The following is a 24,166-nucleotide window of genomic DNA, read 5'->3' as shown; positions in this document are numbered from 1 at the left end:
TTATAATTTTGTATTGAAACCCAAAAATAAAAACCTTCTGTTACACAACTTCATGATAGCTTTCTATGAACTATCCTATTCATTAGGTCCGATTTGAGTAGAAAAAGTTGATCTTTCAAAAAACCAAAGCTCAACAACTTTTTCATTATATTTTTCTCTCCAGTCGAATACAAACTACTGAAGTCAGAATAGACTACTTTATTACCTTTCTTTCCAAAAACTGATCGTCTATTCTGTCTCCAATTGATATATTACATAACTAAAATCGAATTTCCGTTGGAGATATGTCTCCCATATCACAAGTTCTCTCTTACTTGAGTTCTCTGATATTTTATGATTAGAAAAATAATAATGAAGTCACGTAGAACAGAAAGAGGTGCTTGGTGGCTGGAGGGAGGATAGGTCGTTCTGATTGATTCTCTATTTTTCTTTGTTTTGTCTAGAAATAATTACGCTATGTTTTTTGGACTATTCTCTAGATTTTCTACCGTTGTTAGGAAATTATGCATATTTTGTGCGATGTTTTTAAAATAAACATGTCCAATTGCAAAGATTGAGAAAGCACCCTATTTGTCACAAGTTTAAAACATAATTATTTTTTTCAAGTGGAGCAATTAGGATACCGTAAATACTGTATTATAACGGCATGTCGTTATATTTTTCAACTGGTTCCCAGAGAAATTTTGTGCTTTCAGAAACTCATTAAAATTAAACGGAAAAACATTTTTGGACGTTCTATTTGTTAATTTAGAAGTTACTAAGCACGTTGCTTCTAATCAAAACCAAGAAAGACCACCGGGATAATCATATTCATGAATTTTTAGCATAGGCGGGGTGCCGTTATAATACAGGTGCCGTTCTATTACAGGTGCCGTTATAATACAGTAATTATGGTAATTTTTTAAATTGTTTCAACGTAGAAGTCTTTCCTAGCAGATTCCTAACAGCTATGCTTCTTAGTTCGTCAGAAATTCGCCTGTCTTTTTGTCATTTTCTTCATTTTTACTATTTGATGGAGTGAAAACAATAGAACAATAAAGCGATTTCTTACACGAATTCCGAAGAAAAATTACTGTTATTATGTGGTTTTAAAACAACTGAATTTTGAGTAACGGCTACTGGAATCTCACTGGAATGTCAGATATATCTATTATTAAAAGCAGTCAAAACTGAAAAACTTCATACTCCACTAATACTAAGGTTTTCCAGATTTAAGAAAAATATAGTAGTGTGTCGAGTCCAGACTTTTTATAGGTATCCTCAGAAACAAGAATCACCGTAGTAAAAACTGTATTGTAACGGCACCTACTTCAAGCTCAAAATTCATCACTAGTATTCTCCTGAACAATTTCGATGGTTCTTATTAAAATTAGCATGATTAGAACAGAATTTAGAATACAGAACATTTGGAAAGGTTTTTAGTGAACTTTTACGAGTCTCAAAAACCCCAAAACTTGTCTGGAAGGCAGTTTAAAAATATAACGTCAAAAAATATAACGTTAACACAGTTTTTACGGTATCTACTAAATTTTTGCAGTTTATGAGGTTCAATGAAAGTAAAAGACTCGCAAAGGCTTACCTTACAAAGTTATTTTTGAAGCACAAAACTATTTTATTCTCTCGTTTCTCATGTTTCCCAACTATTTCTCTCCCAACTTTTCTATTTTTCTCCCAATATTTTGATCCCAACCACTTCAAATCCATCCGAGATTCAAGACCAATGAGATCGTTTCTATCCGTCCTTATAAAATTGTACGAACATGACGTGATTCATGACAAAGAATTCTTCGAAGAAATTGAATTATGGTCGTTTGTTTTGTATTCTTCTAAACCCAATGAGTGAGTGGGCAGGTTATGTGTGTTTTTTTTTTATCCGAGAGGAACATGTAATTGACTAGATTCGCATCGAGAGCGCTCTGTGATTATTCAAAGTTAAGGATTAGTATTTTTCAATGTTTCAAGAAATTTGGATAATTTTGCTGATAATCAAATATTTTTTACAAAAAAAAATGTTTTTAAAAAAACTGAAAACTGTGCCGGAAGCAGAGTTGAGCGGAATTCTGCCTTCCGCCTTCCGCCTCCGCCGTTTTAGTACTTTTTTCCGCCTTCCGCCTAGAGAATATCAGCTTGAGAAATTTTTTCGCCTATTCGAATTTACTGATATTTTTTGAGTTTTTTGCAGCAACACTAACAATTTTTACCAAAAAAGGAAATTTAATACAGATTTAACCATCTTTAAAAGATTTTTACAACAAAATAAGGCCACTTTTTGCCAATTTTTTATTCCGCTTTCCGCCTTCCGCCTTTCGCCATTTCAAAAATCGCATTCCGCTCAACTTTGGCCGGAAGTTTGCTCCGCGGAGTTCATGTTCCACTCAGATCAAATAATAATGCAGACAATAGTTGTGGATCTATCGTGAGAATATTTTGCGTAATCTGAAAAAATATTCTAGAAATAAGCAAGAGTGGGTGGTAGGAAAACATTCGTTTTTGCAAATTGAATATTGAATTCGATTACTCTCGCGTATTTATCTGGAACATTTATGTGTTTCTGTTTTAAAACTATGATAACAATTGGAATTCTTTTGGTTTTAAGTATTCTAAACATGTTTAGCTGGTTCCGATTTTTGAAGATAATTAGGTTTCAATTTGATACTTCAAATTGGAATGCACGATACCTGCATTCGGTGAATTCACTTCTCGACACTCGATTTATCAACAGTTTCAGAAATGAGTTTTTAGAAAATTAGACATAGAGATGGAGTTGCTAAAGATTAAAGAGAGCCTCTCCTGCACAGAACATTTTCTACACGATATCTTCATGGAAGTTCGACAAAATAAAAATCATCAGTACAAGATCTGTCGCGCTGCACTTGAAAATAATTTGAAACATGTATATTTTTTTCAAGACCTCCTGATCGTTCTTTGAACTCAGACTGACTATTGAGTGAGTAAGAAAAACTCCAATGTGTACGTTTCATTCCGGTCGAGTGAATGGTTCAAAATGTTTTTTTTTTCCTCTGACGGTTGATGGTTTTTGATCTGTTTTTCTTTACGGAACACGTTTCGTAGGGTTCCTTGAGTTTCTTTAATATTCCGGCTATTTAGTTCTCGGATTTTACCAGACTTGCAACGGGCCGGGCCGGCCCAAAAATTCATTTTTTTTCGAAAATTTCCCGATTTTTTTGAAAAATATTTCTTAAGAACAATTTTTGTAGGTTCCGAAGGTTGTTTAAAAATATACTTGAGGAAAAATATGAAAAATTTTCAGAAAATAAATTTTTGGACAAAAAATTGTAGTGAAAAAAGTTCAAAAATTCAAATCCAAGCCGGGCCGGCCCGGAATTTTGCATTCCTGGATTTTACATTTTATTTTCATTCCTTGACTATCTTGAATGACTCACTATATCAACTCGTCTCATCAAGCTTGAGAGACTGGAGAAAAGTTCAGTTCGTTTATATTAACATCACTGCTTTAATGGTAAGATAACTGATTTGGAAAACATTCTGCTGCTGCAAACGTACTGGATTGTTTGATCACTATATGTAGTCATTGATCTTTCGAAAACCCACTCATTTTCGAAGAGTTCTTGATCTTCTCCCCCTCCTTATAAATACTTTGATCCCAGAACCAATCTCTTCTCATTTTCTGTCCATAATCTTCTTGTTGTCAGTGCATCAATTGGTTCCCACACTCACTCAATCCTCTATTTTTCCACATTTGCATCTGGTTCCTTACTCATTTTTCTGTTCAATCATCTTTCTATTCATTCATGTTTTCCAGTTATTTTATTCTCGGGAAAAGAAAATATCAGGGGGTTCACGAGTACATTCAATGAGTGAGACTGAATTTTCTCGCTTTTGTTGAATGAGTTTTTAGGATCTCTGAATAGTTATTGTTCTTTCTGTTTTTGCCTGATATTTTCAGAAAGTTTAAATTCAAGATTTTATATGCGGTAAATCAATTATGAACATTTTTAAAACATTCTTGAGTGATATGAACAGTAGTTTTTAGAATAACAGAAATTATGAAGATTGACAAGAACAACGGCATTGAATTTTTATTAGTTGATCATTTTTAGTTCCAGTAGTGAAACTGTGAACCTATCGAGAAGCACCTTCTCAAAAGTAGTTGGAAAATATTCGAATTTGGAAAAAAATTGCTGTTTCACTGATTGGTTGTCAATTTCAATTTTCATTTCAAACTGATTGTAATTTCGGGGTTACAGTAAAATCAATTTCAATAGTTCTAATTATTATTTTTTCAACAAGTCTTACAGTTTTTTTTTGACGTATAGCCAGTAAACATCATTTTCTTTCTCGTTATGATATAAGACGATAATGTGACAGTAAAATTTTTTGTCAGTTTCACTAAAGACAAGTTTTGAAATAGTTCCATTTAACAAACCATTAATAAAAGCCTGTTTCACCTATTCTTAAAGTCCGTAGAGATTTTAATTCAGATCAATTGGAGTTTTGGTGTTACTGTGTAGCTAAAGAAAACATGTGTTAGCCACCAATTTGTTGAATTATCTTCTTTTCTCTTAATTTGTGATCATCTCGTTGTTCTCTTTCTGATGTATGCACACTTGTTTTAATTTGTATCTGGGGCTTCATTCTTACGGTACTATTTCATAGTGAACGTCTCCAACACAACTTTCAAAATAAAAACACACTTTGTTCTCTCTCTTTCTTTTTAGCTAAGTTACACCGAAAATCTTTAATCGTTTTATTGTAAATTGGATAAATTCTCACTTATAACAATATACGATACCGCTTTTATGAATAATTTTGAACTATTCTAGAGTGATTTGAATAGTAGTTTTTCGAGACAGAAATTGTAACGCAATTCGACGAGTCAATGAATTCCCATTAGTTGCTCATTTTTAGTTAGTAGTGAAACTGTGAATCTATCGAGAAGCATCTTCTCAAAAGTAGTTGACAAATATTCGAGCTTCGACAATAATTGCTGTTTCACTGATTGGTTGTTAATTTCAAATATTTTATTTCTAATTGATTGTAATTCGGGTGTCAATAGTTCTGATATTCTGTTTTTCAACAAGTCTGTAAAAAACGTATTCGTACTAGCAAAAAAACATCACTATTTTCCTCTTGCCTGTGGTATAGAACGATTATGAGACACTAAAACTTATTTTCAGTTCTACGTCTGGAAAGTGATAGAAAATCCTTGCTTAACTGAAGGGTGCCTGTTTCATCCACTCTCAATAATCATAAAGATTTGCATTCCAAATAGTTGAAGCTTTGGTGTGATTGTACCGTAAAAGAACAAATGTGGGTTAACCATTAAAGATTTGAATTATCTTCCTTTCTCTTAATTTGTGATCCTCGATAAGATAAGAGGGATTATGAAGCTATATTAAGCACCGAAACATCGAAATTTTATTAGTTGCTCATTTTTAGTTACAGTAGTGAAACTGTGAATCTATCAAGAAACACTTTCTCAAAAGTAGTCGACAAAAATTTGAATTTTGATAAAAATTGCTGTTTCACTGATTCGCTGTTAACTTCAAATATTTTAGTTCAACTGATTGTAGCGATAGTAATAACGAATTTGAATAGCTCTGAGCTCTGATATTGTTTTTTTTTCAACTAACCTCACCGTTTTTACCGTATTCATATTTGGCCGAACACATAACTATTTTCTTCCTGGTCATGATATAGGTAAGACGATTATGTGACAGTAAAAATTTTGTCAGTCACTTTGATATTTGATATTTATTTTAACTATTTAAATATACAGAAAATGTCACTGGAGGTCAGGTACAGTCCCTCACGAGACTAAACCTGAGAAAGGAAACCGGGAATAAGGAATTATAAAATAGGTGTTGGGCAAGGGGGAGGGAGAATAAAGAAAGAAAAAAAATCAGAATCGTGCAATATTATTTACAAGAAGAGAGTTGAATTCCGATGGGCAAAGGAAATGGGGAACATTAATAGTTAAGGCATTCCAAATAGGTATTACAGTTGAGAAAAAATTAGAGCAATTAGGATTTATACAGATAAGAGACATTGGGCGACGGGAGGAGGAACTTAACCTGACATGGGTCTCAAGACTAGGAAAATATGAGGCGCCGATTATAAGATTGTATAAGAGAAGTAGTTGCGCTTTGAGCCTACGGTGGCGCATAGAAAAGAGGTCAAGTTGGGAGAGGCGATCCGAGTAGGAACAATAAGGTGTGTTACAGCGTTGAAGAATTTTCCGCGAAAAGAATCTGAGAGGAGTTTCGAGCTTGTGGGCTAGTTTAGATGATGGGGGAGGCGAATAAACGACGGAGCAGTATTCAACTAGAGGGAGTACATAAGTTTTGAATAGGAAGATATAAAATTGGGGAGAGTTGGATTTGAAAGATTTCAGTAGTTGTTTTGAACGGAGTAAGGCGAGAGCAACAGCCCGATTAATGTGTCTAGTGAACTTGAGATTAGGTTCTATTAATAAACCTAAATCCCTAACAGAATCAACGGAATCAATGAGGGAACCTCCAATAGTGTACGGGTGAGAAGAGTTTCGAGGTCCGAGACGAAGAAGGGCAGTCTTAGAGTGGGCCAGAGGTAAGGAGTTATCAGAAGCCCAAGACTCTACCAAGTCTATTCCCATTTGAAGTGCTAGAGGATCATGAGAGTAAAGCTTAATATCGTCAGCGAAAGCTGCGATACATAGCGATGAGATGTCAGCAAGTTTGAGCAGGAGATCATTAATAAAGACTAAAAACAGGAGAGGGCCAGAGACGGAGCCCTGGGGGACACCGGAGGGGATAGAAGCAGAGGGAGTGCCAACGAAGTCGTCAATCTTGACAGAGAATGTTCGATCAGACAGAAAATCAGTAAGCCAGGAAATGATATTACTAGGGATTCCGAAGCTGTCAAGTTTCGAAATAAGAAATTGGTGGTCCACTTGATCGAATGCCTTGCGGAAGTCGAAATAGACAACGTCAAGAGACTTGTGACTGGAGAGTAATAATCGGTATTCAGAGATGGAGTGGACAAGTGAGCTAGAGCAAGATCGTTTAGACCACTTATGGCAAGAATTAGAACAGTCCCATTCAACTAACAACTAATAAAAGCCTGTTTCATATATTCTTAAAGTCCGTAGAGATTTTAATTCAGATCAATTGGAGTTTTGGTGTTATGTTGTCGTAAAAGAACAAACAAACTACAAAGTTTATATCAATATTTGATTTTTTTTCTCTTAATTCGTGATCCTCTCGTTCTCCTCTTTCTGATGTATGCACGCTTCGAAGAATTTGTACCATCGACTTCATTCTTACGAGCCAACTCACGTTTTCTCAAAATAAAAACACACTATATATTCTATCTATTTAATTTGTTTTAGCTAAGTTACGCTAAACATATTGAAAAACATCATTGTGGGCTGTATAAATTCTCACTTATGTTTTCTTATTGAAACTGTGAGTGTCGCGACCATCCTACGGATGGTCACAACCTTAGAAGAGCACACATGACTTCACAGCCAAATCTCTCCACCAAATCCACAAGCAGACCTACAATCTTGTATGATCTCTCAAGAGTGCGGGAAACCCATATTCAAATTACCGCCAAGGAAGCAAGCGCGCTCCGTCGGACCCAACTCCTCCGCGGCACGCACACTCTCTCGCCGCCACCTTCTGGAACATTCCCAAAAGTGGCGCGAAAACCACCGCACACAAACGGAGAGCGCTCGCTCTTCAGTCATCCCTAAAAGGACACTCAACGGATGGTCGACTCCTTTCGTCGTCTCCCAAACCACCAACTCGTCGTCCGGACACTCAACATCTTGTCAACGACACCAACAACTACCAGCACGAGCACTTCGCTCCCTACCTTAGAGTAGCTCTTCCTTGCCGTATAAGGAGTGAGCATTCTTTGGCTATGGGTGAGAAGGGAAGGCTCTCGGACAAGCCAACTACCAGCCAAGCCGATCGCCAACTCCAATCATTCACTGTCAAAGCTCTAATAAAGATGTTAACTGGTACAACGTGTTCTCTCTCTCTAGCATACCCAAACATACAACTGGTGCATCAGCTTAGGGATTGAGGCGGTTACCGGACTCTAACCCGGCCGGCCCTACCTCCTCGTCACATGGTACATCGACCGGGAACCAGAAAAAAATTTTTTCTGGAATAAGCTGTTGTGTGTTTGGTGTGCGAAAAGAGAGACACCTCCGGAAACGAGCGACAAGAAGCGAAGGAGGACCAGCCAAAACGACGACGGATTTCAACACTTTCCCTCAAAAAGAAAGTGTCAACACGAAGAAATCACCCCATTTATTGCATCATTCGAGCGATCGATGTCGTCAAGCAGCCGGATACCAGCAAAACAGTCGGAAAGGAAGGATCGCGGACAATTATCGATTTTCTGCGATGTGCACACCTTCTCGGAAAGCTGCCAGCAATCACCGGATGTGAAGCGACTTCTCACGCAACAACACGGACAATACGGACAATACCAGCTTCTCTCATACACAAAAGGCCTTCGGACGTTCTAACAGCACAGTCAGAGTAACTGAGCGCCGCCGTATGGCTGCTCGTGCTCCGATTGTTGCGAAATGAGCAAAAGGCGCCTTGGAAAGTAAGTTTATGTCTGTGTAGTCTATTAAAATGGTGTCAATAAGTGGTTTTCATTCTAATACTCCGCAAGTGGCGCGGAACCGTGAAAGTCGGGTCATACTGCTGTCTTATCGCGGGTTCCCTAGACAGGAGCGACGTGGTAACGCACAAGACAGCTACTAGCCAAACTAGTAAGTGCTAGTCGTCTACCGTCGAGACGGGCAGCAGTTTAGGAAAATATTTGGGTTGAGTTTAGACTAAAACGCGTAAAAATACCACTGAAACCACCAACAATACGTAAAATCTTTGCGCTCTTCCCTCATTCTTATTCTGTCTTCCCATTCTCGCGGTTTCTGTGTCTTTACTGTCTAGTTTGCATGTTGTAAAGTCACAAAGCTCACTCACTTGTTACTCGTTGACATGTAAGCTTCTAGTTTACTTGCAATGAAAGACGAGTGTTGTGCGCTTGTGTTCTTGCGACTAGTACGAGTAATGTACTCGCGAACTACCTAATTTATTGTGATCTTTAAATGTTCATGTCTGTATACCCATCGGTAGCAACTCGACAACCTAAGAAAATCAATAATTAGTGGCGGTAAAGCACAAAAATTCTAGTTTAGCCTTTCTTAGTATATAGGTAGGGGTACTTACCAGCCCGGGGTATCTAAAATAAAACGCGCTGTAGTTTCCATTAATTATTTACCTCAAGTATCTTCTCCCGTCCCTGGGCTTCCAGTACTTCTGACGTGCCAGCTATTCGCAAGCTGTGGACTCGGAGTATTGGGACCGAGGCCTCGGGTACTTGTTACTATCAGGCCCTAACTAGTCTAATTCTAACTGGGGCATCCATTCATCCATTCATGGGAAGGGTAATCAATTTCAGATCCTTTCACCTCTGGTATGGTACCAGCTTCCAGTCTCTCAGGTCCGCATACGACCATTATAAAGGGTCGCTCAAGACCAGGGTCCGCAAACGACCATTATAAAAGGCCGATCTAGGCCAGGGTCCGCAAACGACCATCATAAAGGGTCCGCATACGACCAGTAAAAAAAGGGTCCGCTTACGACCAGTAAAAAAAAAGGGTCCGCTTACGACCAGTAAAAAAAGGGTCCGCTTACGACCAGTAAAAAAAGGGTCCGCCCAACGACCAGTAAAAAAGGGTCTGCTTAAGACCAGTATAAAAATAAGCAAACCTTACAGACAAAATACAGCAAACCACATTACAACAGACAACAAAACAAAACAATTAGGCCACACATAGCAACAGACACACATCGCATTAGAGTCTTCCTGTCCGGACTTAAAACGGATAGGAAACCATCTCCTCCACGTTCGCCTGCTCTCTTCGTCTCTTTCACACCACCAGCTCCGGCAGAAAAGAAGAAACTTCGTCGACGTCAACATCGTACCAGTGGTAGCTCCAGTACTCACGTGGATCCTTGCTGCTTCACACGACTCCAGAAGTTTCTACGAAGGAAGGAAGAAAACAAAGGAGCGATGGAGGAATACAAAAGATTCCGAAGATGGACACAGTTAACCGCAACTCCCATCGGAAGAATCAACAACTTCAAGAAGTACCAGCTCGAGTGACGCCATCTCAGGACAGCTCGAAAGGGACTTCGACACCAGTAGCCGCGCTGATCAACAAGTCAACTACAACAAGCCGGCAACACTCGAAAAGAAAGAGCAAATTTTTTGCGAAAAGCGGATGCTCATCAGCTAGTGAGAAGTGTTCCCGTGTCGGATATTTCTTACAATGCTGATTGTAGCTCTGATTCTAGCAATTACCAGCTCTCTTCTCAAAACTAACTTCATTCTTGGCACTCTCACTTTCCGGATGTTCAAACACCTCTTCGTATCATCGCCGACGTCTTCAAAGCTTTCATTGTGACACCAGAAGCAAGGATAACATTCAAACATCTTCTGGATGGAAGGAAGACAAAGGAAGAACGACGACAACACCATAGGAAGTGAAACAACAACAGGAAGCAAGCCGGATGATGTACCAGCAGAAATGGACTACGTCTATCAACAATTCCTTACGAAAACGTCGTCAAAGAAGCAGGACATCTACCAGCTAGCATTCACAGGCCAAGAAGAAGTCACCAACTCGTCCCAAAAAACACCAACGTCATCGGAATCCATAACAAATCGATTAGGTTGCAAGCAACTACCAGCCGAAGCGATTTTTATCGATTTAATTCCGTCGGGACAACAACAAGGGACATCAAGTGGAATGTCGCCACATCAACAGAAGAAGCGATAACTATTCTTGCGAAGTCATCACTCGATTCAAGAAGCCCGCTCTCCATACTTCGATGATTGAATTCGACTTATCGATTTCAACAGAAGCGATGTCATCAAGTACCAGCTTCATTCGTTGTTCATCGTTATCGATTGAAGCTGGGAGTCAATACAAGCTGACATTCAAGTCGTCATCGATTTGGAGTAATCGGAAATCAAAAGCTTCGGGGAGCACACTTCGCTTGCAATACCAGCTCTTCTTCGACATTACAACTGCCGATTGGCCAAGAAGTCTACAAATATGTCATTCATCGCTCTAAAAGGATGAAAATCGACAAGGATTTCGTGGCAGACGGCGTCAACTCGCTGCCTCGGCAACACTTCCACAATACCAGCCAAACGCCTACATACAAGGACAATCAGCTGGCTCAAAGCGATAGGAAATTTCTATCGGACATGCGGAAAATCGTGTCGATAATTGTTTCGACACCAGTGCGTGCTTCGAAACGGAAGATACGCGGATTCTAGCATGGAAAGTCGTTGGAAACCATCACAAAGTAACACAAGGAGATGCCACAACAACAAAGCCAAAGGAGATGGAACGATTCGATGAAGAATGTATGAAAAGAAGAATCTTCCATTAACAATCTTCATTCTACCAGCACAATTGTTTCATCATCGCAAAGATCTCCAGCATCCAAGTAATCTCGGAAATCGATGCAATTTGGTCGTCAGAAGAGCAACGTCAAGGACATCTTTGATTTCTCGCCTGAAAACACCAGCCACTTTGTGCAACATCTCCACGTTGTATCAATCCAACGACACAAGAAGTCAGAAGCCAAGAAGTCAGAAGAAATTTAGCAAACCCAAAGCTAAAGGACATCATCAGAAGACTTCGCGGCGTCTGCACCAACTAGTTGCTTCGGCAACAAAACTACAATACCAGCAATCGTCGGCGACAACTTCAATCATCGACGAGAAGCTGGGAAAGAAGCAATAGAATGGATTCTATTGAAAATGGAGCAAGATTGTGATCGGAAAATCGTATTGGAGGACCAAGAAGACATGCAACAAGTCTTCGTTCCACCAGCGACTTCAATGTCAACGACAATCAACTCAATCGACCTCCTGAGCTAATGCAATCAGCTACAACTGCTCAAAAACAAGATGGGGCAAGCAGAAAACTGTCATCGATGCTTCATGTTGACGAATCGATTGATAAATTCGCGAATTTCTTCTACCAGCTTACACTTCGTGCTCAAAGATGCTTCAAATATGCTAAAAGAAGTTAATCGGAGAGACGAAAACATCGGAGCAAGCGAGCAGAAGAAGAAAAGAAGTTATCGACGTCAAGAATAACAATCTCGTCATTCGGGAGTACCAGCTACTGCTCAATCGTCGTCACAATCATTTGGGACAACACATCATCGACGCATCGCCGCTCATCACCTGGATACAAGCCAAACTGTCTTCGGTGCTTTCAATCGACAAATCGATCGATAAAATCACTTATTTCTTCTATCCGCTCTCAAATTTGTGCTCAAAGATGCTTCAAATGCGCTAAAAGAAGATAATCGATGAGACAAAAACAGTGGATAAGCGAGAAGAAGAAAATAAAGAAGTTATCGACAACTACAAGAACATCGTTCGTCGTTCGGAACTACCAGCTGCTTCTCAATAGTCTTCACGATCATATGGGACATTGCACCCAGTAGATGTCAACAAACCAATTGCTGCAACAACGAGGATTTCATCTTCAGAATACAAGCCAAGCAGTCAATTTCAGTTCATCTACTGGCGAATGCTCACAATCCGTGAAAGCTCTCCGTAAGAGTTCAACGATTGTTTGTAGCTTCGCTCCAGATGATCTGAACACCAGCTACAGTGATTCGAAGAAAACGGCCATCAAGTCATCAAGGAAGTCGACACCTGATGACGTCAGGATTCTTCAATCGAATCAATAGCTGAATATTCTTCATCGGACAGCTACACTGGAAGACAACAAGGAAGTCGTTCGCTCAACAACTCCAGAAGTCAAGAGGGACAACTTCGTACTTCAGAAGCAGCCACAACAGAATACAAGAGGCATCAAGACCAACATCTTCAAGAAGCAACAGGCTCAGAAGTTCAAAAGAAGTAGGACAACAATGCACCAGCTGCAGAAGACGTCGCACAACGAAATGTTGAAGTCACAGCGGAAAGACCATAGTCTACCATCCACAGTAACGTATCAAGATTTCGCCTCAACAACGTCATCTGCAACTGTCAACAACTTCTGAAAACAGCGGGACGATACTTCTACCAGCCGAAGACGTCGATCTTGTTCATCAACATGAATAAGAGAAGAATCGGCGTCGAAAGTTGCCAAATTTGCCGCAGATTTTTACAAGAAGATGCTCAACGTCGCTTCACCGAAGAAAATCCAATGGTTCGCCTTCAATGGTCGTTGCGTCAGGAAGATCTTGCCAACTCACGTCATCAAGAAGTCTACCAGCAACTCCAGGAGAAACTCAGCGACGACGTCTACAAGCCAAGCTGTCTAGAAATCGTCAAATCGTCACTCAACTTCAACAGAAGTCCACTCATCTGCCGATACCAGCTCAAGCAAAAAGAGAAGGTCCGATCAACTTAATCTTCAAGCGATCGAGCAAGTGAACAAGCAACATCAGCATCACGAATCGGAGGAAGATGGACGAGAAGTGGACAAGCCGAGTGAATAGCTGCGTCGTGAAGTTTCGGAGGACATCACTGTTTCTTCAAGTCATTTTCGATTCTTCAAGTTGAATTTCCTGGAACCACAAGCCAGAATTCTACCAGCAGGTTCAAAAAAGGACAAGACAGAGATTCTCAAGTCACCACTCCACCAGCTGACGAAGAAAAAGTCAACAAGATGTCATCAAGAAGGCACTCAACGTCTTCTGGATCAACTAACATAATTTGACAAAATTCGGCAAGACATTCGGATCCCTGCAAGGACAATCGAATGGCTTCAGAAGATCTCGACAAAAGGATTCAATCCATCGTCATGGTTCAACGTCACCTCTCTACCAGCAGAAGTTCTACGTCTTCTTTACGCACTTCTATTAGGAATCAATCAATTCCACACGAGAAGAAGAAGGAATAAGAAACTGGAAGAAGAGGCCGAGCCGAAGATCAAGAAGTCAGTCAACCTGCTGAGGACAAGAGGCAGTTGGACATCAAAGGGAGTCAAGCCGAGTGAGACAAGTCTTCACAAGTCACACTGCTTAGGACATGAGACAGCTGGACATCAAGAAAAGTCAAGCCGGAAGTGACAACTTCAGAAGTCAGACAACGACAACAAGAAGTCACTCAACGACAAGAAGATTTATACCAGCTCAATACGTCAAGAAGTCGAGGAATTTAGGATTCAAGTCATCATCAACGACATCAAGTCTATAATTGATAACTTAGGGTTTTGAATTTTAAGATTTTAAGATATTGAAAGGTATAAAAGATTCAGAGCTACCGAAAAGAGGCGCAAGCCCAGCTGCTAGTCAGTATCGGGTCCAAAAGAGATACGGATTCTGAGTAGATGGTGCAAAATCCTACTAGCAATTCTATCAGCTAGCTGCCCATTTACTTAGAGTCTTATGTCCAGACTGTAAGCGATAAAGCTTCAGTTAGGTTCAGGTCTAAGCCAGTAGGCGAAAGATCTGAAAAGCTCTGACAAAAGTCAACTCTTCTTAAGTAATTCTCAAGTCTACTTCTTCATGTCTACCAGCCGACAGCACCACCGTCGGAACAAACTTCTTCAAGTCTACCAGCTGACAACAACATCGTCGGAAGAATTCTGTCAAAGCAAGCCAGGAACATTAGTTCCCCAGCTCGACCTCAAGGACGTCAGCCAAGCAGAGCACAACTTAAGGAGCTCAGACCCCATCTACAAGCTCATTGCGCTCAACAACAGTAGCAGCAACTGGTCTCAAACAGGATCAATCGATTCTAGGAAGGACAATGCTGCAAAAACAACACGATCAGCCACGAAATTCACCGCTTAGGAGCTCCAACCTCCGAAAGGTTGTGTAGCCTTTGCGAGAACTTCGTCAGCTGAAACCAAACGAAGGATTGGATGCCAAACATCACCTTCACCCACCTACATCCGCCGTCAACCGGAAAACACCAGCATTGGCACACTATTCCAAGAAGATGTGCACGGATTCAACCATCATCAGGTGCTTCGAGCAACAACATCGCTAAGAAGTACCAGCAAGAATCAACAATCATCTTCAAGGAAAGACGACAACAAAAGTCAAGGAAAAAGGGAATGTTGGACAACAATCAAGACATGTCAAGTCAACTTCAAGTCTTCATGTCACATCAAGATCAGTCCAACAAACCTTCAACTCCAACAACACAAGGAAAGAACTCCTACTGCAGTACATCCTTCCACCTAAAACATCAAGGAAGATGTACCAGCAGTATCATCCAAAGAAAGATCCAGGACACCAAATCAAGGAATGGATACGTCTAGTACCAGCACTCAAACATCAAGATCAACTACAAGCTGCAATCAAGGATCGAGATTTGGGCATTCAGTCATGTGGGAATACGCCGACAACCAATCCATTTTCCATCAAGAAAATGTTCGGTTCCCTCCGCCCCCGGAGTGTCGCGACCATCCTACGGATGGTCACAACCTTAGAAGAGCACACATGACTTCACAGCCAAATCTCTCCACCAAATCCACAAGCAGACCTACAATCTTGTATGATCTCTCAAGAGTGCGGGAAACCCATATTCAAATTACCGCCAAGGAAGCAAGAGCGCTCCGTCGGACCCAACTCCTCCGCGGCACGCACACTCTCTCGCCGCCACCTTCTGGAACATTCCCAAAAGTGGCGCGAAAACCACCGCACACAAACGGAGAGCGCTCGCTCTTCAGTCATCCCTAAAAGGACACTCAACGGATGGTCGACTCCTTTCGTCGTCTCCCAAACCACCAACTCGTCGTCCGGACACTCAACATCTTGTCAACGACACCAACAACTACCAGCACGAGCACTTCGCTCCCTACCTTAGAGTAGCTCTTCCTTGCCGTATAAGGAGTGAGCATTCTTTGGCTATGGGTGAGAAGGGAAGGCTCTCGGACAAGCCAACTACCAGCCAAGCCGATCGCCAACTCCAATCATTCACTGTCAAAGCTCTAATAAAGATGTTAACTGGTACAACGTGTTCTCTCTCTCTAGCATACCCAAACATACAACTGGTGCATCAGCTTAGGGATTGAGGCGGTTACCGGACTCTAACCCGGCCGGCCTAACCTCCTCGTCACAGTGAGCATATTGAAAAATCGATGAGTACAAGACCGAGCTCATAAAAGCAAATCTTTCGGTTCCACAAGTTAATTTGTTGAAAATGCTGTCTGATACTATTTTAGTTTTCGTTGATGAGCTATTTTATAGATTCTTTAATTTTTTTCCTATTTTCCTATTTTCATGTTGTCGTAGCTGCAAAATCAAAACGGTTAACTACTATCACACCTTCCCCTGACCTATAAGAGGATTCTGCAACAGAAAAATTACTTGTGAAATTATTCATCCGTCATTTAACTAACAGTAGACATTTACAAATTATATATAAAGTTGTCGATTTCTAGTCTCGAATTATAGAGATACTAGAAGTTCTACTCATGTTTCATCCTTCTTCTTTTGATTTTCGATCCTTCATACTTTTTCTATTCCTGATGTATACACATTGCATAGATATTGTATCTTCATTCCTTCGCTCTCATTTTTCACGTCTCCAATACAATCCTTCCACCAAAACTCATTCTGTTCGTACCCACCGCATTTCACTCACCAGACTGCACTCCTCTCATCTCTTCTTCTTTCTTTATTATTCTCAAAATCGTACCAATCCTCTGGGATATCTACGTAAATTCTGTTTTTCAGAACCCACTTCATATCAAAAACAATGCTGTCTCCAACTAGTATGTACAAGTTGACAGTCATGAATATGACGACGGCTGCCATCGAACAAACTGATACTATATTCCGAGCTGCATTGATTTTGGAATGGGTTCTCATTTCGATTGGATTCGGAGAGACTATGCTTCTATGGTATCTTTTGAGATACACTAATCAGTATCACAGGAATTTGGCAATGATTGTCGAGCAGTTGCCTAATCAATACTTTCCTTCACTTCTTGCGAGAATGTATATGATTTATAAACAATTGACCATCCCGAATACAGGTTAGTTGGAAGTGAATTTCTTTGTGGAGCAGGAGGAGTAAATCGACTTGAAATTCTTCTACATACGACTGTTTTGAAACAGACTTATACTGATTGATATGATTAGTTTTCATTTATCATCTCGATTTCCTCTGAGATCCGAAATGCTCATACCGGAACTTGTCAGCTTATAAAAATAGTATTGTCAGCTAGGATTTTGTGGAAGCACTGTATTGTCTCATATTTGATTCTTTCTGTTAGGATTGATAGAAAAACATAACTTATGAGAAATTCGATTCTGAACTTTTCACAAACTACTCGAAAATTAAACTTCGTTCAAAAAAAACTAAATGTAATTTGTGAAGTAATTTGTTCACTTTGCCGGTTTTCTTGAATGTCAATATATCTCTGTTACATATTTTGCATATGTTTGTAACTATGTAGAATGAGCAATTGTTTACGTAAAACTTGCTTAAAGTGATAGGAATTATTATTCGAATTTTTCCTTTCGGTACTGAAACTGTATAACTTGTTTTATAAGATCGTTAAGCAAGATACAATTGTATGTATCAGTATTATGAACAAACTTATTATGAAAGAAGAAATTGTCCACACTAGGAATTCTCAGCATTTTTTGTGGTGGTATTATTTTTTTGGGTAATTTAGTCGTCATCTGAGCTGACTGTCTTCCTGTTTGTGTACAATAGAAGGAATTCGTCCAAGAATTTGCAAAAATATCACAACGGTTCCCATGAATGATTTTGAAGATTACATAACTGTTTCAGTAATTTGTAATAAGATGATTACTGAAGTTAGTGATATTCTTCACTTTCTCCAATAAAAAGACATTTATTTCCAGCCGAACTGATAAATGACCAGTCATTTCTCTTTGCTGTATGGCTCCGCAATTCTCTACTCTTTGTTGCTTTTTACTTCGCTCCGTTTCCAGTTATCGAACGATGTTTTGCCACTGTATACATGCAGGTAAGCTCATCCAGAAAACACTTATATCAAATACCTATTTTGTAGGACTACGAAACGAATAAAAGACGATGGATCTCATATCTGCTAAGTACAATTCTTTACATCATCGCCTTCACTTCTGCTCAATTTTTCATTTTTGGGTCTTATCGTGAGGTTCACATTTTTTTGATCACCGGATTCAACTTGGTTGCTTTTGGGGTAACATAATTTAATTTTAATGTGTGGCTTTAACAATTTGTTTCAGTTAACATTTGTAATGGAAAGATACAATAAGAAGAGGTATTCGAAGTTGAGGAAAAACGTGAATTCCGATTATTCATTGAGTGTGAGGGCACAGTTGTCGGAGAATATTAATAGTACTTTGGTGAGTGGAAATGGGAGAGAAATGGAAATAGTTATTCAGAAAAACGTATACTTATTACCAAAACTAGACTCTGAAAATGTAGGAAAAGTTAAGTCATAGTTTCAAAACGGAAAATTTTTCTATTATAATTTTTTTTCTGTTTCTTCAATCCAATTAGTGCGCATTCAATTTTTGGTAACTTGTTGCTACCTCTATTTTCTCTACAGTATATGTATTCGTCAGTGAAATTTTGAATAGCAATTTGTAGCGGCATCGTTCGAATGGTGTCCAGACCCGCAAATGTTTTATGGAAGCTTACTTTTTCTGTATTTACTAGACAATGAATACATATAAAAATTGTTTCAGCTTAGTGATAACCCTACTTGCTTTTCAAATTGTTGGAATCGAAAAAATATACCGTTTCGGAATATAATTGTTTACATTAAATGCACGTTCAACCGATGGATCAAAATCAATTACCGTAAAAACTGTAATCTAGCTTTCAGAATTTGACTTATTAGCCCCTCTAATAGAGGCGCACCCTGAACAGCGGTTTGAATAATAGTAGCGCACTTTCTAATAGTGACGCCCCACTTAATACGCTTCAATTTTTTCTGGTTTTCAGTCATTCTTTTTCATTGTTCGTGAAAAAACAATAATAAAACCCAATTTTGGTTGGAAATTGATCACTTGAAAGTTGAAAAAATAGGCCATCAAACAGGTTGAAAAATAGAGGCGAACCCTCTATTAGAAGCGCCCCCGTAATAGAGGCGCATTTGCGAACGGGGGTTGAAAAATAGAGGCGCATGCGCTTCTATTACAGTTTTTACGGTAGGTGTTCATAAAATGTTCTGTTCCGAAAGTATCTCATAACCAATATATTGTGGAAAATTCTCTTTCAAAAGTTTCCGGGAAAATCATTAAACTTTTCAGCCGTTCAAAGTGATGTGTTTCTCAATTGCCTTCTTCGCTTCTTTGTGCACTTCAATGCTCCACGTGGATGAGTGGACGGAATCTCAAACAATTCGAAATTGGGTTTACATGGCTTTCAATTTCAGTTGTTGGTCTTATGGTACAATTGTCCCATTTTTCATGTTGGCTTATAATCCATTATGGCAGAAGGAGTTGAAGAGACTTGGGAATCGGGTAAGATATTTACTTTTAAATTAAAATTAAACTCAAGAGATATTCAACTTTATCAACTATAACACTTGCTTTCAGTTACAAGTGTTGTTTCTGAAACTAAAAAATTCCAGATATGCTGCTGTCTCATTCATAAGAATAGAATAGGCGAAGAGCCATCTCGAAAGAAAAAAAAAACGACGAAAGTGAAGGATACATTCGGAAGAAACTGCTTAGTGGATGACACAGAACACTCGACTATCTACTTCTCTCAATTGAATGCTGAATGGAATGCTCCACCTGAACCAGATTCGAAAAGAAGAAAGAGTAGAGATAAAAAAAGTGAACTAGTGCTTTCAGCAAAGGCTCAACCTCAATCAGTAGCCTATCGACGGTCTATTTCAAACGGGTCAACGTCCCCGAGACAGGAAATAAATTGATATCTTGTTTTTACGGTTTCTTGTAATAAATGTTTGGCTTGTGATGACACATTCACTAGTGGGATAGAGATCGATCGTAAGTTACTTTCAAAATGATAAAATATCGAATTCTTTTGTTAAACACAAAAAATTTCGGCGTGAATCTTATTGCTTCAAAAGGTTCACAAAAACTGTAATACCTTGGTGAAACAGATAATTTTAGGTCGAACCACTGATAAGAAGGAACCACTGATAAGAAGGTAGACGGATAAACTAAAAGGATTTACTGAAAATGTAAATTTTTCTTCTTCATTTCAAAATGATTTTCTTGTTATGAGTAACATTCTTCTCCTATTCAACGAAATGCTCGCAATTATCAGCACTTGCCTTTTTTAGAGTTTTCTTCCAGTTTGAAGTTTTATTCATCCAGTTCATGTAATTATCAAAACACTTCATGAAAACAAGAATTTCCAATTAAATAATTATGGAAATTTAAAAATGATAATACTGAATGAATGCAAAATACAGTTATGAATAACATGAAATGTTAGAAAATCGATGAATGATTCTGGTTACACCAGTCTTTTTTTTCAAAATTAGTACAACAATACAAATAGAACATAACAATTAAAAAGCAGTTAAATAACAATTATTGATAATCAAGAAAAATCAAACACTACTAGTTCCATCCGTTGTGCTTGACATAGTTTTTTCTGCCGTGCCTTCTGCTTCCATTACCATTTTCACCAGACACAGTGAGGATCCGTTGATACTCTCGTCATCATACGGTAACTCTTTCATATCATTTGAAATGGGAACTCTGAAGATGTTGAATTCACAGTTGTTCTTTTTGATCGACAAACAGTTGTGATGATTATTGTTCCTGAAAATAGAACTCACTTAAGAAATGTAATCTCTGATTTGATAGTTTACCATTCACGAGTCGTAATCTGCTTTTCTTTGAGTTCTTTGTTGGCAAGGCTTACAACTCGGTAGCACGTTCGAATTCTCGATACCATTGTTATAGTGCAGCCAATATTCCGGGGAGTTTCAATCCAATCCCGAATCAATGGTAGTAAGACATCCTCCAGAACCATCACACTTGCCAAATGAAGCCTTTTAATTTCAAGACTTTTCACAAGTCTCAAAACTGATACAGCCTCGTATCCGGAAGGCAATTTGATAGTTAAAGACTTTGTGACATGGACTATGTCATTGTTAGCAAACACTTCGTCTTCAGAAAAGTTTGTTTGAAATTCAAACTCTTTGAGAGGGAAAGAAGATGGACGCAGAACCATAGAGAACGCGTTACAAACTGCTTGAGAAAGTTCCTTGACGTGCAGTCGCTTAGTTTTGAACTTGAGTCTTTCCGGGATTCTCAACATCTCTTGACCCATATCGAACCACAGATCTTTCACATAAACTGTTCCCTTGTTGAGTACACAGTGAAGCCGCTCTCGAAGAGCTTGTCGGAGTGGGATCTTACGAGTCATGGGCTTTATCCATTTCTTCTCATTCACTTTGAAGACTATGCAGGTATAAGGGAAACATTTCCTAGCTTCTTTAGGGGGTACTTCCGGCTCGAAGGTAGTTTTTTCTCCAAATTTAATGTCTCCAGGAAACTGATGAGTACGCGGTTCCTCGTTGCCGTATCGATCCAAATCGAATGGTACCCCATGTCTATCATTGATGGATTTTTGAAAAGGAGTCAACTCTTTGTTTTTAGAAGCACGGACTTTGACAACAAACGAGTGTTCAATATTATTTAGTTGAAAACCATTTCTGAAGAACTTCAAAGTCTCGATGTGAAGCGGAATGCGTTGATGAAGAATTCTCAGACTTTTTACACGTGATACGAGAGCAAATCTAAAAATAATGAAGAGATGACAACTTTACAGTATGTTATGCATACATACCTTTTGTTTGCTTCCATTGATCTCAAAATGCAAGTAATAAATTTAGTTTCTGGATTCTTATCCTGAAAAAACCATACTTGCCAAATTTCGGGTCGGCCCGGATTCGAATTTTTTATTTTTTCACTAGAATTTTTTGCAATAACCTTCAAAAATCAGTCTTAAGAAGTTTTTTTTCTATAAAAATCGGAAAATTTTCGAAAAAAAATGGATTTTTTCAGTACTGAACCTCCGTGCCGACCTTTTGCTTTTAAATAAATCTCAAAGGGATATACTGTCGAAAAAATAAAGTTTCGACAAGGATTTTCAAAAAAAATTCGCGCGCTGAAACGCGCAAGCGCATAAAGTTCTGGGCGGAGCTTAAACTGCAAGCTTAAATAAGCGGCGCGGTTCTAATTCCAGTTGTTTTTTCCAAATTAAGAACCGCGCCACTTGCAGTTTAAGCTCCGCCCAGAACTTTATGCGCTTGCGCGTTTCAGCACGCGATTTTTTTTTGAAAATCCTTGTCGAAACTTTATTTTTTCGACAGTATGAGAAATTTTCAAATACTTACATCGAATTGATCACTTGAACCCTCCATCACCTTCATGATGCTGAGAGAAATCCGTACAGATATTTAATGGAGAAATAACAAATAATAAAGTGACAGGCCCCTACCAGTTTTCACGCTTGTGCAAGGAGAGAATAGTAATAGAAAAGACCGGACACTGTCGAAATGCGTTACCCATGTGTGCGGAGGGGCGCATTTGCATTGTTCTCAAGGTTTTTCGCGGTGTTTCCCAGTCTCAAAAACTACAAGGACGGTTTTGATCCACTCTCATAAAACGAAAATTTTGAGAGAATTGCAGGTCTAATGGACAAGGTCCGAACAAAAGTTTTTCGGCCGCCTAAATACCCCCGAAAAACCCTTAAACCCGAAAAAAATCAGAAACAGTTACTTGTATGAAACATAAATATTATTTTGGAAATTGCCATAAAAACATTTTGGTAACTCTTTATTTCATTAGATTCTGTGAGACATCCTTAAAAATCAATTTTACGGTTGCTTACGGTAGCAAAAAATGGTTGGTACAGCTTCAATGCATATTCAAAAACTGTTCCAAGAGATATTGAGTACTTCGGTGATCCTATTTAGTTTGATTCAAGTAATGGAACTTCTTATCCAGCAATTTTATTACAGGTACTAGAACTCCTCGTTCTGCTGAATAAAATCTACATCAGTCGTCAGTTTTTGAATTTTCTTGGGAATATTTCTGCTGTTTCTTCGTCTCTAGATTTTCTGAATTGAAACCTCTCTAAGTTTCCTGTTGCTTAAAAACCATTCCAATCCGTTCAATGATCTCTTATTGTTCATTTGCATATGTATTCTCCATTTCCAAAAAATCACATCACCTCTATTTTCTGCAATCATCTCCCTATTTTTCTGTCTACTCTCGGAAGAAAATATGTTTTGAAAACCCTTCCCTAGCTACTTTATAGCACATTCTATACAAAATCACCACTTTATTTCTTCACGGATTCCTTTATTTGTCCCCTAACCCCCCCGGCATCTCATTCAATACCCAACCCCCAGTTATTTTCTTATTCTCCCTTTTTTCTAATCCATCTGATTACTCATTTTTGTGTTCCTATCAAACCAACCAACGAGATCATCTTATTTCCTTTTTAGGCACCACATTTTTTGTGTTCTCATCCAATAAATAGTCTATGTACGTTTATAATGTACAAAAAATGTTCTTGATGAGGATGACGGAAATGAAAAATGTAAAGACAGAAAGGTACGAACCAATGAGTTCAAGGTGCGGTGAGAATGAAAGAATCGAATTTTTTCGCAATTTGTCATTTTTGTGAACCAGGAAATATTCGTCATGACGGACTGTTTTGGAAGAGAAGAGTCGGGAACCGAACCTAACATCCATGACGGAGTATAGGATGTTCTGCTTCAACTTCAAATTTCCCAAACACGTTATTATTTTTTACCGAACTCGTTCGAATTAGTATCAGAATGATTTGGTGCCATCGTACACATCTGATAGAGATCCCAGAACGCCTTCGAGTGCGAACCTTATTAACTCAAAACCAGACTACGTCACAAACTATCAGAACAATGAGATTGTACTCCAGGAGCAGGATTAGGAAATTTTTGCATGTCCGGATTTTGAGAATTTTGTGAATCGGGGTTTTTTTTCCAGTTGACTGTTCCAACTTGATGCTATCGTATATAACTGTTCTTCGATTCCGAAATGTTGCGTTCGAAAACTTGAACTTACAATTAGTCATACATTTACTCGATTCCTCTCTTAAATAATAGGTGCGGAATCCGTACTACGGATCGGAAAACGAACTGTATGGTACCCAAAAATTGAGAATTTGTTCGGAATAG

General features: G+C 38.9%; 4 protein-coding genes across 4 annotated transcripts; 3 read left to right on the top strand and 1 right to left on the bottom strand.

The window, feature by feature from the left end:
* Window positions 1-7,477: 7,477 nt before the first annotated feature.
* GCK72_013270 (uncharacterized protein) lies at window positions 7,478-10,155 on the top strand (the record flags this gene model as incomplete). The annotated part of the gene is made up of 4 exons (XM_053729764.1): window positions 7,478-7,660; window positions 7,708-7,891; window positions 9,301-9,362; window positions 9,766-10,155. The coding sequence occupies 4 exons, from the start codon at window positions 7,478-7,480 to the stop codon at window positions 10,153-10,155; spliced, it is 819 nt and encodes a 272-aa protein (XP_053584536.1).
* A 2,369-nt stretch (window positions 10,156-12,524) lies between these two features.
* On the top strand, window positions 12,525-14,102 carry GCK72_013269 (uncharacterized protein; the record flags this gene model as incomplete). The annotated part of the gene is made up of 4 exons (XM_053729763.1): window positions 12,525-12,693; window positions 12,774-12,945; window positions 13,045-13,426; window positions 13,803-14,102. 4 exons carry the CDS (start codon window positions 12,525-12,527, stop codon window positions 14,100-14,102), a joined length of 1,023 nt encoding a protein of 340 aa, XP_053584535.1.
* A 1,266-nt stretch (window positions 14,103-15,368) lies between these two features.
* Window positions 15,369-19,891, top strand: GCK72_013268 (uncharacterized protein; the record flags this gene model as incomplete). Its single annotated transcript, XM_053729762.1, has 8 exons — window positions 15,369-15,665; window positions 15,713-15,984; window positions 16,722-17,023; window positions 17,862-17,986; window positions 18,032-18,184; window positions 18,231-18,350; window positions 19,263-19,475; window positions 19,586-19,891. The coding sequence occupies 8 exons, from the start codon at window positions 15,369-15,371 to the stop codon at window positions 19,889-19,891; spliced, it is 1,788 nt and encodes a 595-aa protein (XP_053584534.1).
* Window positions 19,892-20,539: 648 nt separating this feature from the next.
* GCK72_013267 (uncharacterized protein) lies at window positions 20,540-21,803 on the bottom strand (the record flags this gene model as incomplete). The annotated part of the gene is made up of 3 exons (XM_003101189.2): window positions 20,540-20,753; window positions 20,804-21,736; window positions 21,787-21,803. The coding sequence occupies 3 exons, from the start codon at window positions 21,801-21,803 to the stop codon at window positions 20,540-20,542; spliced, it is 1,164 nt and encodes a 387-aa protein (XP_003101237.2).
* Window positions 21,804-24,166: the final 2,363 nt, after the last annotated feature.

This window comes from Caenorhabditis remanei, chromosome IV, assembly GCF_010183535.1.
Source record: "Caenorhabditis remanei strain PX506 chromosome IV, whole genome shotgun sequence".
NCBI classification, from domain to species: domain Eukaryota; kingdom Metazoa; phylum Nematoda; class Chromadorea; order Rhabditida; family Rhabditidae; genus Caenorhabditis; species Caenorhabditis remanei.
The sequence above is the reverse complement of the archived record's forward strand: the minus strand, read 5'-3'. Positions and strand labels throughout refer to the sequence as shown.